Consider the following 17,413-nt stretch of genomic DNA (forward strand, 5'->3'; position numbering starts at 1 on the left):
GAGTCGGCCCTGTAGTAGCAACAGCTTCTGTTGGTGATACTTGGGGAACCACACTCAACAGTGCAGAAAAACTAGGTGATAAATATATGTAAAAAAAAAAATAAGTGTAAAAATAGTTCTGTTAGGGTATTGGAATTTGGCCAGTTTTTCAAGTCTTTTTTATGGTATTCTTACGTGATGAGGGCAAGGCTTATTTCAATGAATAGCCAAGAATTCATTTTGGTACAGCCACGTTTTAATATGTAAAGATCAAATAGAGGTAAAGCTGTGCAACTTGTTATTCTCTTCCGTTGTGCTTTGTAGAACAATCAATAACAATCCAGAGAGAAGACGACTTAGGTAGGAAGCAGAGCTATTCATATTGTAATTATGCTTGTAGAATCGAAATACGGGCTCCGTTATAATGGAAATGATCCAAAAATGCTCTAAAATCACTTAGTTAATGTTGAGAAACAATCAGGAGGACATTGACTATGGCCTTTAAACGGGTTTTGGTATTTAATGGGAGGGAGGCTTTAGACAATGGCTTGCTTATTAGCATTGAGTTACATAAATGTTGTAACCCTAACACAGCATAGACACCTCTCACAAAATTAAACGCCAGCTTCTAGTAACAGAAATCTTGTAGTTGATGGGTTTTCCAGTGTTTGTCAAGTATGTATTCCCATCTTTTTATGAAAATCAGGGAGAAAAGCCGGCCTCCGGATAGTTTGTCAGAGCTGACAAAGGCAGTTATTCCTTTGTACCCCTGGCAGTTATCTGTCTTGTGTCAAGTTTTTCAATGTAAAGAAACCTGGATGGTTTTAATTAAAAAAAATTTTTTTGAGAGAGCACGTGCACAGGCACACCAGCGTGGGGGGGGGCAAGGGGGAGGGACAGAGGGGAAGGGGGAGAAAGATCCCAAGCAGGCTCCATGCCCAGCATGGAGTCCCATGGGATGGAGGGGGGCAGGGATGCGGGATGGATTCAGGACCCCAAGACCATGACCTGAGCCAAAAACCAAGAGTTGGACAATCAACCCAACTGACTGAGCCACCCAGGCACCTCGATGGCTTGACTTTTTAAAACAGCTCTGGTTAGGTTAATTAACAGTCTACCACCCAGGTAAATCTTACTTCTCTACTGGTAGTAACCAATACCATTACTTTTTCAACTTTTTTTCTCTCTCTAAGGCATAAATAAGCTTTGTTGGGAGAAGTGCCATCAACCAAGGCAAGACAACACCAAGACAGGATCTATCAACAAAGGAGTCTGTTTCAGGTAAAGATACACTGATTACAGGAATAAAGACAGTTATATTAAGATTAATCAGGTAATTTTATTAAATATTTACCATTCAGCAGCAACCAACATGAACATCTGAGCTAACAGAATTTTTTAAAATGTTCTGCTATATAGCTGCTTCAGAATACACGCACATGATAAATTGAACTGTTCATAGCCAAAAAAACTTTTTTAAAAAAATGGCTTCAAGAGCAAATAACACTGATTTATACAGTGCCCAAGCACTAGTCAACAGTCTATTAAATTACAAAGGAAAAGGAAATCAAAGAAGCTTTGTTACCTTATGCATGTCAACTTATTTAAATGGAAGGCTTTACTTCTTTAAAGCAACAGGAATATGGAGCTTCCTATGTGTATGTGTGTGTATATATTTCTAAGAATGTGATTACAAACACAAAGTGTTATCATCAAAAGCAAAAGCTAGTTCCAGAAATTTCCGACTGCCAAACTTGCAAGATACAAAGCTAAAATTCATGTTCCTTTTCTCAATAGTGAATACTTCCACTAAACATAAATATTTTAACATATATTAATTTTTCTGACATTCAAAATTGTAAAGTCAATATGGCAGAATTATTGTTAAAAGCACATATGTACAAATATTCTTTCTCCATACATAAAGTATTTGGCATAATTATAACAATCATACTGCATCCACAACTGTTTGCTTTCATTTTTACTTTTTTTTTTTTACACATAATGGTATCTCTTATTAAAATTAACCAGTTATGTACAAAAATACTTGAACATTTATTATAGAAAACCTCTATAACCAGCCTCAACAGCATATACCTGCTGAATGGTTTCATTAAGAGAATATAAAAAAGTGGTCACTGCCTTCCAGGTAAGCTATCAACAAAAACAAACACGGTTAAACTAAAATGAGCTTCCCAACAAAAGAGGGAAAATATTTAACGGTATGATTTAAAATACAGTTCATATTTATTGTCAATTGAGTGTTATAAACAGTCAGTAAAAGAAAAAAACAAAGATACAAAATACATTACTACATACAAGGTGCTTTTTTCACACTCCTGCAACTGTGGCGTCAGCATCCTTACCTAGGTCTGAGATGCTGGGTGGCATATACTCAAGCCAGAGGGGTCTACGGCCATCTCACCCTTCAGAAAACAGGATCAGCTCAGAAGACAAGCTCCGGTAGGAGCTTGGAGAGTTGTGAAGAATTTTCTATTTGGTGCAGAATTGAAAGTTAATGCCCTTACCTCTTCAAAGTCCTTTTGCCATTTAATCATGCTAATGTATTTTCTCTAAGGTTTTTTTTCTTCATTTACGCTACTGATTTAATACTGTCCTGTATTGATTCCTGAATTCTTGTTAGTGGGACACATTAATTTGTGCCTATTTAACACGTGAACATCTGCTCTTCTTCAATGATGACAAATGCTGCAGAGGAAACTACCAAGTACAGAAGCACAAGATTCAAGTAAACATTTCTCCCGGGGTCTTTTGCTTAATCTAGCCGCTTGGAACTCTGAAAGTAAATTGCACCTTGAAAAGAAATACAGTAGATACCATGATGTCAGGGTACTAAAGGATTTGCCAACGGATTCACAGAGTTTTAAAGTAGACAGTGGTCAAATGTCAAAAGCAACCTTAAAGAATTATTTTGTGTCAAGAACAAAATAACCTGCAGTCCTACTCCTTGCAACCCCTTAAGTATATTGTCTAAGTAGCCTGCTTTACCTCGTAATTCTGTTGATGGGCACTGATCAGTCTGTTCACGGACAGAGCCAGTAATCTCCCCTTATTTACAGAAGTCTTCTAAAGTAAGGACCATTGCGTTAGGATGTGCATTGACTTGGTAAGCTTTCTCGGAGTATCAAGTATTCAGTAAAAAGTATACAACATCACGCGCCGTATTGTTGGACAATACCCTATTGGTTTTAAGATGAAACTATATAAAAAAGATGAACGTAAAAAGATACAAAAGAAGTCTCCAACACTATTTACCACTTTCAAACGAGAGACGTTGTAAGGAAAGTCAGCCATACTTCATGTAACATCTGGCGCTTGAGATCAATAACTTTTAATACTGTGCAACATATTAATAAGCAAGTTTTAATTCCATTCATCGAAAGACAAATCTGAGTAAGTTATTAAAGTGCCTACGCTAAATGTCTCCTCGTCATACTGCCTATTCTCTTGTAAAAGGCCAGGGCTCGGACTCATAACTGCGAGACCTTGCGGGGCAGGGGCCGCGGCCGCGGGCCGGGCTCAGTCCTCCGGGTCCCGTTCTCCAGGTGGCCGGGCCGCGCCGCCAGCGGCTTGGGGGGCAGCGCGGGCGGCTCGGCCGTGACCGGGATGGAGAGGCTGTGAGGTAGCGGCACGGGCCGCCGCAGAGTCCGCTCGTACACGCTGTAGGGCGGCGGCGTCTTGCTCTCCTTGCGCCCCGGCTCCTCCGGCCCGCTGTAGCTCGGCCCCGGCGCCGACTGTTCGTTCACCTGATTCTCGAAGCCTGAGGTTTCCGAGGTGCTACACCGGCTGAGAGAAGAAATCCCACTGCTGTAGCTGCCCGACAGGACGGGGGAGTTGGAGATCAGGCCTGGCGAGTGGTACTCCACCGGAGACGGGGTGAAAGACTGCACCGAGCCCTGCTCGCAGGGAAGGGGGAGGAGAGAAAGGCCGGAGGGGGAGACACGGCAGAGTCATCAACATAGTCCCGGGCTGCTCTGACCCTCCCAGACCCACGAACTCAAGCCCTCATTCCCCGTGCTCGGAATGGGACCGTTGTGGACACAGGGCCTTGAAAGAGGGGGGTACCTTAAAAGGAGGCCTTCTGGGTGGGCCCTCATGCGATCTGACCTTTGTTCTTACAGGAAGAAATGTGGCACAGAGGCGCGTGCACACAGGGCAAAGGCCGTGTTAAGGCAGAGGGAGAAGGAGGCCATCTGCAAGCCAAGGAGAGGGGCCGCGGGAGAAACCGGGTCTGCAGACACCTTGTTTTTGGATCCTGCAGCCTCCAGAACTGTGAGAAAATCCATTTCCGTTGTTGAAGCTGCCCAGACTGTGGTGCTGGCTTATGGCAGCCCTGCTGCTGGACTAATGCAGACACCCAGCCTCAGATGGCAGGCGGTGTCATTCTCCGCAAACAGCAAGCCGGACCTCCGGCGTGCACCTGCCACTCACTCGGTTCACCTCACTGCCCATTTGACTTTTTATTTCCAGGCCAGAAAGAGGCTAAAAGTAATCAGGAAGAACATTCAGAGGTATATAATTAGTCCCATCATTTGAAAGGCGGGCAGCGGCAGAAACAGAAAGCTTTGGGAGTGCCATTTTCCTCTTCTAGGTCAGCGGGGCGGGGCTCAGAATGGAGGATAGGCGCCAGGGCCATCTGACAGAGGGGTGGGCCCCCCACCAAAGACCTCAGGAGGAGGAGTGAGGCACCTGAGGCCTGCACCTGGGTTCTCTCCCATTGCACATCCGTGAGCTGCAGAATCGCTACAAAGGCAGCTCTTGGGCTCTAGACTGAAGCGGGGCCTTTTCATCCGGCATGTTTTTACAAAACCTGATGTGGTTACTAATTTTCTAAAATAAGTTTTCTCATAAAACCCCAGAGTTTTGGCATTTGATAAGAAACTAGAAGTTCTAGCAACAATGGCTTGCTTTCTCCTCATGGAGATCTTTTGAACGTGAGCAGGGGCTTTCCCCTAGAGATGGGCATGAATTCTTCAGTTTACTATAGTCTTCACATTGTGTTCTATCAGCTTCCTTCACTCATGTTAGCTCTTTACCCTGCGGGCATCTGAATTTGCTACTTCCCTAACTGGTGTCCTGTGGAAAAGTGATGCTCTGTGAGAGGAGGGTTCTGGGAGAGCATTCAAAGCATAGTAGCATGTTAAAGTCGTACAATCAAGAAAATGAAAAGACGCTGCAGCCCAGGGTTTTCTAAACTTATCTGACCACAGACTGTTTTTTCTTTTATCAGGTCATGGCCTATAAAACTACCTTCTATGGAAAACATTTTGTGAAAGGTTATCGTAGAGTGACTCTACCTTGGTCTCTTTTTTTAAACAAAATAGTGCTGGACACAAATTCATTTAGCAGGAGCCTAAAATTCAGCGTTGCCAATTAAGAGATCCAGATTCACTGCTGTTCACTGTCAACAATTAGACCGCAAGCTTAAAATAAGGCAGGTAAGCTCAGTCTTCCCCACAAGATTAACTCCATCATTTAACTGCTGAAAAGACTAAGTTAAGGCAACAAAGTGCATTCTAGTCATAGCAAAGCTGGTAACTTGGTAGCAGTGTGCCCTCTAATGTAACACAGGAGTCATAACAGAAACATTCCATTCATTTTCTCTCCAAACCTCATTTGTGTAGATACGGCTACAGAGCTACCCTGACCAGCTCTGCAGAGAGAAAGTCTACACCCACTTGCTAAATGGGGCTGTCTGATAGCTACTTGAATATTTTCATCCCTTCAGTTCTTTTTACAGAATCAATCTCTAAGACTTGCCGTCTTATTACTACTCTGCAAAATCAAGTTGGGAAATGCAGATGTTAATTGCACAGCAATATGTGGGAGCTCCTTGCGAGTAAGGCTAAATGCAAGACGTGGAAACATCGTGTTGCTTCCTTTCCCATCACTTCAACGTGACAGCCTGTGGCTTCCAGAGCAAATGCAGTCACGTGTACGTTATGATTAACAGCTGCATTGCAGAATGACCAAAAAAACTAGCAAATAATTTGCACTCTCCAGCAAATTTCTACATCAGAAATGTTGGCAATGCAAATGAAATCACACTTCTTTGCAATTTTCTCCATTTTTGGGCTTTTGTTTTCCATATTCTCAGTTTCTATCAGCAACTATCCTTAGCAACACAGATGCATTGGATCACGACCTTCCCCTATGTGTTTTTAGAAGCTAATTTGTCTTTTTCTTTCACATTAGCTAGAAATACCTCCTCAACAAAAAGGACACAGAGCATGTAAGTCCTCAGTCACTCAGATACAAAAATCATTCTTTTAACACTCACTTCAACCCCATATTTGCCTCTGGTGCAGCAGCTCCGAACACCAATGTCTATAAGTATTGACAATCCTTGCAGCCAGTCTGATTCAATTTGGATAGAGACTAAATATTATTCTTTACCTTCATGAGGGATTTTGTATGTTTAGAGATGTTAAATTGCCTACGTTTACCTATCAATTTAAACGTCTCACCTTTAAAGGCTTTTCAATTTGTTTCCTAGAAATTTTTTTATTCACTTTACTGTCTTGTTTTTCATGATCAAGTATATATCTCTAACATAAATGAAAATGTTGGTATAAAACATTAAAGGAGAAAAAGTTGGGTTTGACTTTGTCAAATGGTTGAGGCTGCCAGAAGCAAAAAGGCAGAGGAGACCATTTACTAGGCTTGATAAGTGAGTTTTTCAATTTTTCTTTTTTTTCATGTCCATGAAACCAAAAGACCAGACTGAAAACATCCTAGGAAATACAGTGGGACCATATTTCTTTCCTAAATCAGTGTCTACAAAGATTCTAGTCCGTACATTTTCATTGCCACTATTTGGGGAATGAGGCTAATAAGCTGAACACAGATGGCTCCACTGATGGAGGCGACTCCCTGAAAGGAAAGCCTAGTGTTTTCTTACCAATCTTTCTCCATCCCTTCTTTAGATGTTCTTTGCCTGGTCTGTACCTACGAAAGCAGCTCAGTGATATACCAGAGATGAATTGTGAGGAAAGAAGAAATGTGGGGCCAGTCTCTAGCTGGAGTCTAAATACGAGTCTGTACCTTCAACGGAGATCTCCCAGCAGGTGAGGGGGACACCGATGTTGTATGTCTTGCTGGTGAAGCTGTAAACAGAGAGGAATGCTTTGAATTAAGAAAAACCAGAAGGCTGTCTGCACATGCCCTCTGTGTGCAAACCCATACAGACGGTTCAGTGCCTAGAGACCTCCTAGGCAAGGGGGAAGGGGAGAAACTAAAGGATGCCTGTCCCAGACAGACTCGTCACCAAGGACGGCGGCACCAAGACATGGGAGAATTAGTGAAAAGTCACCAGTGCATACATGACGCTATAAAGAAGTGACAGGGCTTGAACTGGTCCCATGTCCCAGAAGTCCAGATGCTTTTCCATTGCCCGATCTGTTTCAAAAGGTGCTTTTAGGTGTGAGGTGCCAGGAAGAAGGCTTTGGAAAATAGCTGCTGACTCTGGTCTGAGCAGCAGTGGGGAGACCCACGCCATCTAGGCAGGTGAGAAGGGGTCCATGAGCATAAATTTACACCAGCCCAATCCCTCTTCACATCCCAGTACTCCCGAAACAGAAAATCCTTGGCCACGTCCAAACAAGTGAGAAGTGTTCCATTTCTCCCCCTTATGCTTGTACTCAGGTCTTCCCTTTGTCCCTGGGGGGTGGGGGGGGGGCTTGTGGTGCTCTATGGATTTCATCATCATGGCACAGAAGTGCTGTCTCTCTCTTTCTCCCCCCGGGTTTTCGAACCCTACAGCTGGGATGCAGCACGCGACAGCACTGCTCTGTGTGCTCGGAGGTCCAGCCCCTGAAACACAAGCACGCACACGGAAAGCTGCCGTGACACAGTCAACACGTGAGGGTAAGCCCGATGTCCCAATTCCACCTACAGAGGTTTCACTGAGTTCAGGGTTTGTTGCTCTGTGATCAGCTGCCCTTGTCCCGGCTGCCAAAGGGAGGTTTGCAACTCTTAAGAAAACTAGAGAGGCTGAAGGAGATAAAGACAGACAGTTACGGATCTCCCGACAGTGACCACGGATGACGACGTGAGGACAGACCAGGAGAGCAATCAGTGCAGAAGGGAGGGCAGCCCTGCCCGCTGAAACTGGGAGAGGCAAGGTCACCCGCGTGCTCTGGGTGCTGGGGCCCCGGGGGGAGTGGCCCTTTGTGGCCCTGTGGGTGTGCGGCCTCTGCCTTGTGCTCAGAGCAGCATCGGCCACGTTCAAACTCCACTGTTAGCTCTAGCCCGGCGGGGGCGGGGGTGGATGCTGCCTGGGAACCGCACTCGTGCCACCGCTGCGTGTGGCGGAAGGGAAGCTTCACTGCAGCTCAGGCTCCTCTTCTTCCTGACTCAGGCATTCCGTGACCCCACCACCGTGGACTCCGTGGCAGCCCTTGCAGCCACAGCTTGTCCCCAGAGACCTAAAAGAGTGCCAACAGTATCCTTGACTCCAAGTCTGACCGGGCCTAGGATCTTAACTACCATCAGTATCACTGTTCCTCTGAAAACGCTTTTCAAGTTTCCGACATTAGTGATACAACCAGTTTAAACTGGAGACTTATTAGGTAAAGTATATGTGCAGCATGAATAAGATACAAATTACTTGGTTGATGAATTTTAACTGTCTTGGGCCACAGTGGTACTCTGATGCAGGGTATCGAGGAAGCCTAGTTATTTCTTGTTCTGTTGAGAAATCTCACATGCTTTTCAAAACCTATTGGTGACTTTAAGCATAGAACAAACTGGGTCGCGCACAGTTAAAAAAAAAAAAAGTCAGTAAAAGAAGATGAGATGCTAAAATACAGCAAATGAAACCTGAATGAGCAACCCAGAAAAATCCGTGAAGAAAATGATGTCGTGTTTTCTCTTGCCTTTAGGCCAGTTATATTTGTAAAGCTCCCAAACTATTCTAGATGTGTGCAAATGTTGAAAAGACTTCCCCATTACCAAGATAGGCAGGGTCAGCAGAACAGGTCTTAAAGACTGTACCATACCAAGGTCACCAAGGTCACCAAGCAAATGGCATATTCAGGTGGAAAGGGGGTCTGTTATTGCTATAAACTCATAAAGAAAATTTAAGAATTTTCAGTGGTTCTCGAAAGTTTTGGTAAAATACCAACTCTAGGGCCTTACCCTGGAAATGGTGATCTTCTGATTCAGTAGCTCTAAGAATTTGCTTCTTAAACCACCACCCAAGGGGATGCAGTACCCTCAATCAACCCCTGGAGAGATCTTTTTTTTTTTTTTTTTTTTTTAAGATTTATTTAGAGAGCATGCGTGCAAGTGGGAGGGGAGGGACACTGGGATGGGGAAACAATCTCAAGCAGACTGCCCACTGAGCGCAGAGCCCTATGCAGTATGATGTGGGCCTCGATCCCACGACCCTGAGATCATGACCTGAGCCAAAATCAAACAGTTGGATTCTTAACCGACTGAGCCACCCAGGCACCCTGAGAAATTTCACTCACTCTTGAATACAGACCTCTCTACGCAAGGGATAGCAATGGACGTGAGATTAGTTGTTCTCCACAAGCCTATCAAAGTTATAGTCAATTCCTATGTCAGGGCCACGTGAAACCCTGGGCTCAGACCCGAATAAGAGTGAAGTGGCTGAGTTAGCAGAGGTCAATAAGAATGAGGTGGTTCAAGCAAAGGACAGAGAAAATACTAATGGCTTAGCATAGGTTAGGGTACTTCCCTCCCCAAGTTTTAAGGATGGTGCCTAGCAGGAGAACGTGCTACGAAATCTGTCTGTGGAGTTTAAAAGGAACGGAGTACTGTCTGACTTAGTGTAGTCAGACGTTCAGGAGCGAGGGAAAACACTGTAAATGAATTAAGCTACTAAGGTTTTTACCTCAGACACCAAACGCCTACCTTTCTCTCAGGAATTCACGACAAGCTGGAGTAGTCATAAAAGTTATTTTATAAAAGTGATTGTTCAAATGCTTCAAATACCCACCAGTTTGTGTGGGTCTTGGAGGGACAGGGGGAGAGAGAATTTTCCCACTATCCGACATGTTCTTGGCTTCTTTCCCACTGTCCAGGCTCCAGCTGCTAGGGGTGGGATTCACAGCTGGAAGGGAATAACACAGCTAAAAACACACGGTCCACTTTGCCCTTCGAACACTTGAGATCTTGGAAGAAAGTCAAAATTATCCAGAATGAAAAAATCAACTGGATTTAAAAGAAACACAAAAAACCCCCAAGAAACCTCCTAAATACTAAACCTTTAATTTTCTACCTCACAGTTATAGTTGACATTAATTGGGTGCTAGCCTATTTCCCCTCAAGCAAACAGAACTACAGGTCTCTACACTAGACGGCAGAATCCTGTGTCTAGATGCTGGATAACAGATGGAGGATGTAGTCACTAGAGTATTTTAAAACTCAGTTTTTAGTGGAAACTTCTGGACAAGTGGCACTCCAAAAGGGGGAAGGCAGTGAGAGCCTAATATTTCAATGACCTGGCAGGACAATCACGCCACACATCCTGTTGACCAGCTCTTTGGGAAAAGGACCCTTGTTCCTGAAATCAATGGATGATGCTGAGGTATGTCCTTAAAGTAACATTCCTTTTTTGTAATTTGTCTGTTCCATGCTTCAGTAAGATGCAGAAATATGGAACAGCCCTGTTAGGAGCAAGGGCAAGACACACAAGATTATAAATAGCCGCTAGGAAATCAGGTTTCCAAAAGCGGGTCCTCAGCTGTCTGGTGGCTCGCTCCCTGTCAGACACCGCCATCTGATGGACACGGCTAGGATTGCAACATCGTACTCGAAATAACCACATTAACTTCAGGGGATGGAATCACCACTCTTAGAACGATTTTTCTCAGCTCGTTTTAAATTGGCTTTGTGGTAGTAGTTTTCTCAGCCCTTCTACCAAAGATTAAGTTCTTCAGGCAAAGATTAGAATGTGACGTGTAACATTCAAGCAAAATGTATGTTTTAAAATCATTTCGGCTACCATCTCCCTAATTTCAATCTCCCAGGGAAAGTGTGCATGTTAATCTATCTGTGTAGTCTGATGACAATACAGTTTAGTTCTTAATGAGGACAATAAAAGTGCACTTTACGGGAACATTTCATTAGTGGCTCGATTCACTGGCTTACGGGACCTCTCGGATTTTCGAGGCCTGACCCTGAGCGAGGCCCCCCCCCCCCCCCGCACGGTGGAGGGAGTCACATTGGATCTGCTCTTCCTCTCCTGCCATGTTGCACAGACCGATGCTAATTGGCTATTAACTGCTATGCGTATGTTTCTCATTTTTTGTGTGACCTTGAGGCAGGGCACACTCCATTATGCACTGGATTGCACTTCTTAAATAGTATCTGAGTCACCGCAAACAGATGAACTGGCAGAATGAGCTTTGTAAGGAAGACAAAGGGTGGGACCAGGGAATCCATCTGCGAAGATGCTATTTTCACTGTGCTGGACAAGTAGTCTCTTCAGCAGCTATGTCTAGGGGAGCATGGACATTGCCTTGGTGACCACACCCCAAAGGCATGGAACCGAGGAGTTCCTAACTTGCTCCGATTCTGCTGTTCAATTCTACAAGAAAACAGTTTTGAAAGAACACAACACGAAGGACTGTCTTTCATGAATCCCGTAAAGGGAAAATTAGTCCCGGTCACGAAGAAAAGGAGATCTGCCTTCCACACAGACACACGATAGACTGGAGAAAATGAGGACAAAACAAACCCTTACACCTGCGGGACTGATGAAGAGACTGGCTTGATACCCACCTTTCTCAGGTGCAGAAAGATTTGGGTCACTGCGTGGCAAGGCCCCTTCTCCAATATGATTAAACAGCAGCCTCTGCAAAGGTAGAAGAGTCTATTTTTATGATGCAACATGTTGTCATGTGAGACCTTCTAGAAAATGAGATGATTGTCTCATTACTGAAACTTTTTGTTCAAAATAATTTTTATATGGTACGTGATGAGCCTGGGAACCAAGAATTCAATCATATTTAAGGAAAAAAGGGGAGAAGAGTTTTAAGTTTAAGAAGTTTATATTAGATTTCAAATGTAAATGGTGATTAAGTTTTCATAATAAAATGGAGGGAAAAACAGTAAGGAGCAGTTAAGCTATGGTCCTGTTTATAAATACGAATGCTAGACTGGCCATATGAAACGCAGATAAGAATTAAGTATTAGCTCAAAAAATCTCTAGTGAATAGACATGTTTTCGATCCTAGGTTAAAAACATATGAAATGGACAATATTCTACGATTTTTAACCCACGAAAATGCCAGTTTTACATAGTTCTACCTAATACATTAAAAGAAAAAGTGCAAATCCTTAGAAGTAGATGGACCCTAGCAACGTGTATCACTGGGGTTTTGGCAACTACACACTGCTTCACATTTTACCAAAAGTAGAAAAGGCGGAGGCTAATCAAGGCTTTCAGAGGCCCCCATGCTGGCAACACGCACGCCTGGAGCAGATGGGACAAAGTGTGAAACTCCCTTGCAACATCAAGTGACAAAGGGAAGTAAAACTGGTGAGCTGGTTCAGCCAAACGCACTCAGAATTTCTGCGAGACATCAGTGTTGTGCAGAGGAGGTATCCTGGGGCTTTCGGGAAGATTACACAATCAGCAAAGATAAACCAATCAAGCCACATCCCACTCGCTCTCATCCATTTCCAGATGCAGCTACAGACTTCTGCCAGGGTGGTGTAGAAAAACAGAAAAATTAGCTGGAACATCAGTAAGTATTGTTCTCCGCTCCTGAATTACTCCCAAATCATCGGTAAAACTCAGGGCTACCCCAGAATCTTCCTGTTGGAAACCACCCTGCACAACCCCTGAAGGGCCCAGAGGGCCAAGCCCTTGGCCCTTGGCCCTGTCCTCACCTGGACTAACAGGGATGGACGTGGGAAACAAAGGCAGAAGAAAAATTATTACAGTTCCTTACTACCTACAGCCCACTGACAAGTCCTTGAAACAGGCAGAGGGACATTCCTCTAGGGCCCAACTGCCTTGATGTTGACACTTTGCTAAGGGCAAAAGGCAATCTTAGCCCCCCCCCCCCAGGATCCTGTAAGTCTACTTTAACATATAAAAATTCTTTTGGAAACTTCCTTTATCGCTAAACCCCCCAAGATACATGTTGGCAATCATCCCCCAAGCATATGGCCCACCAATATACATCTGAAGGGTCGCATGACTAAGGTTTTATTAGACAGTAATAAATGACCTTTTCCCAACAATAGCTAGTCCCCTCGAGGTCCTGGAAACCTTGTTTCCAAATTCCTTAGAGACTTAAGCTATCCCCCTTCCAACTTGAAAGTATATAATGGGCCACTCTTCATGACCCCAGTGCAGCTCTTTCTGCCCACGGGTCCTGTTCCTGTGCTTTAATAAAATCACCTTTTTGCACCAAAGACGTCTCAAGAATTCTTTCTTGGCCGTCGGCTTTGAACCCTAACGTCTTTCTTACATCAGGATCACTTCAAAATCAAGTCCAGGCAGGAGCTGAGGACCATGGTCCTTTACTCCTGGGGGGGACAGGGAAAGCCTGGGTACTCAACTGCTTCTTCCTCAGTGCATTTCAGAATGGCAAAGGTGAACAGAAATTGTCTTTGCCCTCCTGGGTACCTCAGAAAGGAATCAACTGGAGCTCTCTCAAACTAGGTAAAGGCCCAGAGAAAGGCTGCGGGACAGATCACGTCTCTTCTCAAGGGTCTCTTGCTAATGGAGAAAGTTGCTTGAAATTCCTGCTACACACACATGCAAACACACACAGACACTCCAACTCATTCACCTAATTACCCTTGTACTGTTTAAATAGCAGCAAATGAACTAGAGAGGCAGGTCAAGGAGGGAAAAAATCGTTTCCCATTTTCCGCTCCACTTTACTGCTCAGGCAACAACCCACGGATCAGGATCAGAAATAGGGCTCCAACAGAAGCTGCGAACAACAGGCACGGAGCAGAGGTTCACTCTTCACTCAGATCGGCCTGTTGTCTAACACAGCCCCTCGGGTTGCCTCTGGCCGGTACAGGGTTTTTCTGCAGAGACAGGTAAGCAGTTCTAGACACTAGTACCTCCGTCCCACTAGGACTACCTGAGAAGGTTCCACAGCTGTTGGGTAGATGGCACTGCACGGTCTCTCTCTCGGGGACAGGCAAGAGTTTTCTCTGGAATGTTTGTGTTTGTCAGACAACAAAGGGGAAGCTGGGAAGAGAAGGAAAGGAAGGATCTTCAGGGCGGCTGCCGGACCTGCCCAGAGGCCAAGGCTCATGTGCCGCGGTGGCTGGCCACCGTTCAGGGAGCTGGGGCCACGGCCCCCGGGACACCCTCAGTCAACCCCACACCTGGCACTGACCTCTGGCACTCGATGGGGCCGAACTTGTCACATTAGGTGAAGCAGAGTGAGTCGAACTCAAGCTTGAGGTAGATGGACTGGGCTGCAAACACATGAGAGCTGTTAGCATCCACTGCTTAGGGGCTCCAGACAACACTGACATATCGAAAACAAAATCCCTGCCCTTTGCTTTCAAAGTAGCCAAAAAACAAACCGGAACAAAACGAAACAAAAACGAAAAGAAAAAGGCCATTAAGAAATAGAGAAAAACCTCAGACTGATAAGGAAGCCTGTCTGAATTAGTCAAGAATCCAAGATTTAAAAACAAAATACTCTGGGGGAAAAAAAAATCTGAGATTTTGACTCCAGCCGAAGGAATATATTTGCGTTGGTTTCCTGGACATACTGGGGCTGAGGAGCAGGCAGCAGGGCCCTCGCTGACTAACAGACAAGCAGAAGGACTCCCAGCCTGGGGCACAGAAATAGGGGAATGCTTCTAGAAAGCAGAAAACACACCTTCTTGTTTTCCCCAAAAATGTGCTCAAGGCATGAATTTGGCCATATGTGCTGTGCCCCTTCTCTAAAGACGGTGGTGAGGAAAATTTCAGCTGCTGCTTACTGAATGATTATTAGCAGGGTCCACGTAAAATTTTATGTTGCAGTTACACTGACTAACGTCCTGAAAAACTATTTTGTTTCTTCAGCAAAAATTTTATTATGAAAATTTTCTGACATGAACAGAAGTAGAGAAATTTTATAATGGCCCTCGCAACCATGTGTTGTGAAGCAAAAAGGCCACTTAGCAATGCTAGGAGGCGGCTAGTACGTGGTGACAGGCTCCAAGGGTCCCGAACTGAGGAAGCAAATCGGAGGCAGGTTTCAAAGCTAACCCTGCACGATCGGCCCAGGCTTTCCCGTTCTTGCTCATGTCTTCTGAGCGTGGATGGGGGCAGTTTGGGAGAAACCTCTTTGTAGACTCCAGAGACCAACAAAGCAGTAGGAGTGTTTAAAGGTTTGTCCTTAACGTTCTTGCTCGCAGATCTGTTCATTGGCCCAGCAGAGTGAACAGAAACTCTCATGATTGAGACAGAAAAGGAATACACACGACCAGATGATTAAAAAGCCAGTCAAGTACCTGCATGTTAAAGACTTCATCAGAGCTTTCTGATTGCCCTGTAATATTGCTTACTTCAGCAGAAGCTTGTGAGGACAGTGAGGAGGAAGAGTATCGGTTGACAGCTGGGTAACTTAATGGGCTGTTTTGGGGGGAAAAAAAATGGTCATTAACTCAGTCTCTGAATTGCACTTTATTGCATGCTGGCGTGGTATAAAACCAAAGGAAAAAAATATACATCCCATTTTGTTGTCTCCTGTTTGCGTCAATATAATCAAATGTTTGAGTTTATTTATTTCTCATGCTGTTGCTGTTTTACCAGTGGCAGATGTCTGCAGCTGCCTCGCGGGTTAATTATTTCATTAAGAAATAGCGTATTTGACAAATTGTGCCATAAAGAATGAGAGACTCATTCCAGATCATCTTGTGGGGATGCCAAATTGTAAGATAATTCAGAATATGACTTACCTGCGTCTAGGAATTACCCTGGTACCATCTGGGCTCATAGAAGCAGGTGCTGAGTTTCTACACACGCGGGGGCTTCCATTAGGAAAATGGACTGGACTGGCTTGTATACAAGCAGAGAACTCCTAGAGAGGGAATAAAGGAAATATTTTAGACAAGTAATTATAGGGGCAAAATAACTCAGGAGGTATTTTAGCGTATTGTTATGAATTACATAAGGTTATAAAGGTAAGTTTCGGTATTAATAAGCTTTCTCACCCTTTTCTGTTTTCATAAAAGTTGAACAGGGCATAACAGAAGATGATGCAAAATTTTAATACTGGAGGACTCCCTGGTAAAATGGTGCAGTTTGGTAGAAAAACCAAAAGATGTCACTATTGGACTTCACCGTCCCTCCAACAAAAAGCAACGGTAGTGGTCAGACTGCCCCCTACGGACACTTGGGCACGTACCTGTATCCCTAAACTTGACTTCATCACAAAGAACTGGTCGACCAGCTTTTTGTGTAGGGGTCTCATATCTTGAGGTACAAACTTCTCGTGCACAGCCAAACCAAATTCCAAAATCTGAGCCTTGATAAAAAGACAAGGAAAAAATCCACATCGATGAGTAACTTCACCAAGCGCCTGCTAGGGGTCGAGCACTATACCCTGCATTCTGCACGAGTTATGGCTAATCCTCTCGACCCCACAGGATAGGAACAATCCTTCATTTAAGGTGAGGCCACTGAGGACCAGAAAGATCCTGCAGGTACAAATGGGGATTCAAACTTAGGTCTTTCTGATTTTCCCGCTACCCAAAGTTTCTTTTCCATGTATTTCAGATCTGTAATAACAACCCTTTTAAGCAGTTATGTGTCGCTTGACCCCCATCTGCACTTCGCAGGATTGGGCAGGAGCTGCCCCCCGTTAGCGGGGTCAGACGCTTCTCCCCAAGGGATCTCTTCTCTGGATGCCATTCCCTTTTCCACGATACTCTTTTTCTTCCGTCAGGTTCTGCTGTGCCCAGCTATCCTCCCCCAGATTTCCAAGATTTGTTGAGGACATGGAGGTAAAATAGGAAAAGGAATTCTATAATAGTTGCTATGCTTTTTGTTTTTTGTTAAAAGCTATTATTCTGGTTCGCTTATTATAATGCAATAAGGAGCAGCTCCAATTTAAAAAAAAAGAAAAAAGAGGTTTTCTGTGCCCCAAAAGAGATGAGCACAAACATTCAAGTTTCTTTTGTTCTTCAACTATGAATAGTGCTTAATTCCTTTGCGTTTCACCTGTCTTTCACATTTAAAAAATGCTCCCATGTTAAAGTGGTCAAAAGAACACATTTCACGGACTGTGAAGAAAGCAAATCACACCATTACCACCATGGTTTTTATCTTTACATCTTGTGAAGATTCAAGATTGAAAGCTCAGGTCAAACAGGACTGAGCCTGGTGGCTTAAGAGTGTCTGGCACTTTCTGTATGAGGCAGGACTGTGGCAGCTCCTACCCACGGCCAGCAGTTTTGTATGAAGATAAAA

At 44.3% G+C, this 17,413-nt stretch overlaps 1 protein-coding gene across 3 annotated transcripts in view; it reads right to left on the reverse strand.

The window, feature by feature from the left end:
* Nucleotides 1–1,298: 1,298 nt before the first annotated feature.
* Nucleotides 1,299–17,413, reverse strand: part of DOCK4 (dedicator of cytokinesis 4) — a 409,136-nt gene continuing 393,021 nt past the window's right edge. For 2 of the 3 annotated variants that reach the window (XM_026509569.4, XM_044387653.3), the window contains 9 exons: nt 16,350–16,469; nt 15,901–16,022; nt 15,454–15,574; nt 14,340–14,421; nt 14,079–14,188; nt 11,752–11,824; nt 9,965–10,078; nt 7,045–7,106; nt 1,299–3,896 (listed from right to left, as the gene is read on the reverse strand). In XM_026509569.4, the coding sequence (XP_026365354.3) occupies nt 3,471–3,896; nt 7,045–7,106; nt 9,965–10,078; nt 11,752–11,824; nt 14,079–14,188; nt 14,340–14,421; nt 15,454–15,574; nt 15,901–16,022; nt 16,350–16,469 (1,230 nt within the window). In that variant the 3' untranslated portion in view covers nt 1,299–3,470. The remainder of the gene's footprint in view (nt 3,897–7,044; nt 7,107–9,964; nt 10,079–11,751; nt 11,825–14,078; nt 14,189–14,339; nt 14,422–15,453; nt 15,575–15,900; nt 16,023–16,349; nt 16,470–17,413) is intronic. The other variant, XM_026509577.4, reaches the window with a different exon arrangement.

Source organism: Ursus arctos, unplaced genomic scaffold, assembly GCF_023065955.2.
Source record: "Ursus arctos isolate Adak ecotype North America unplaced genomic scaffold, UrsArc2.0 scaffold_3, whole genome shotgun sequence".
Taxonomy (NCBI): domain Eukaryota; kingdom Metazoa; phylum Chordata; class Mammalia; order Carnivora; family Ursidae; genus Ursus; species Ursus arctos.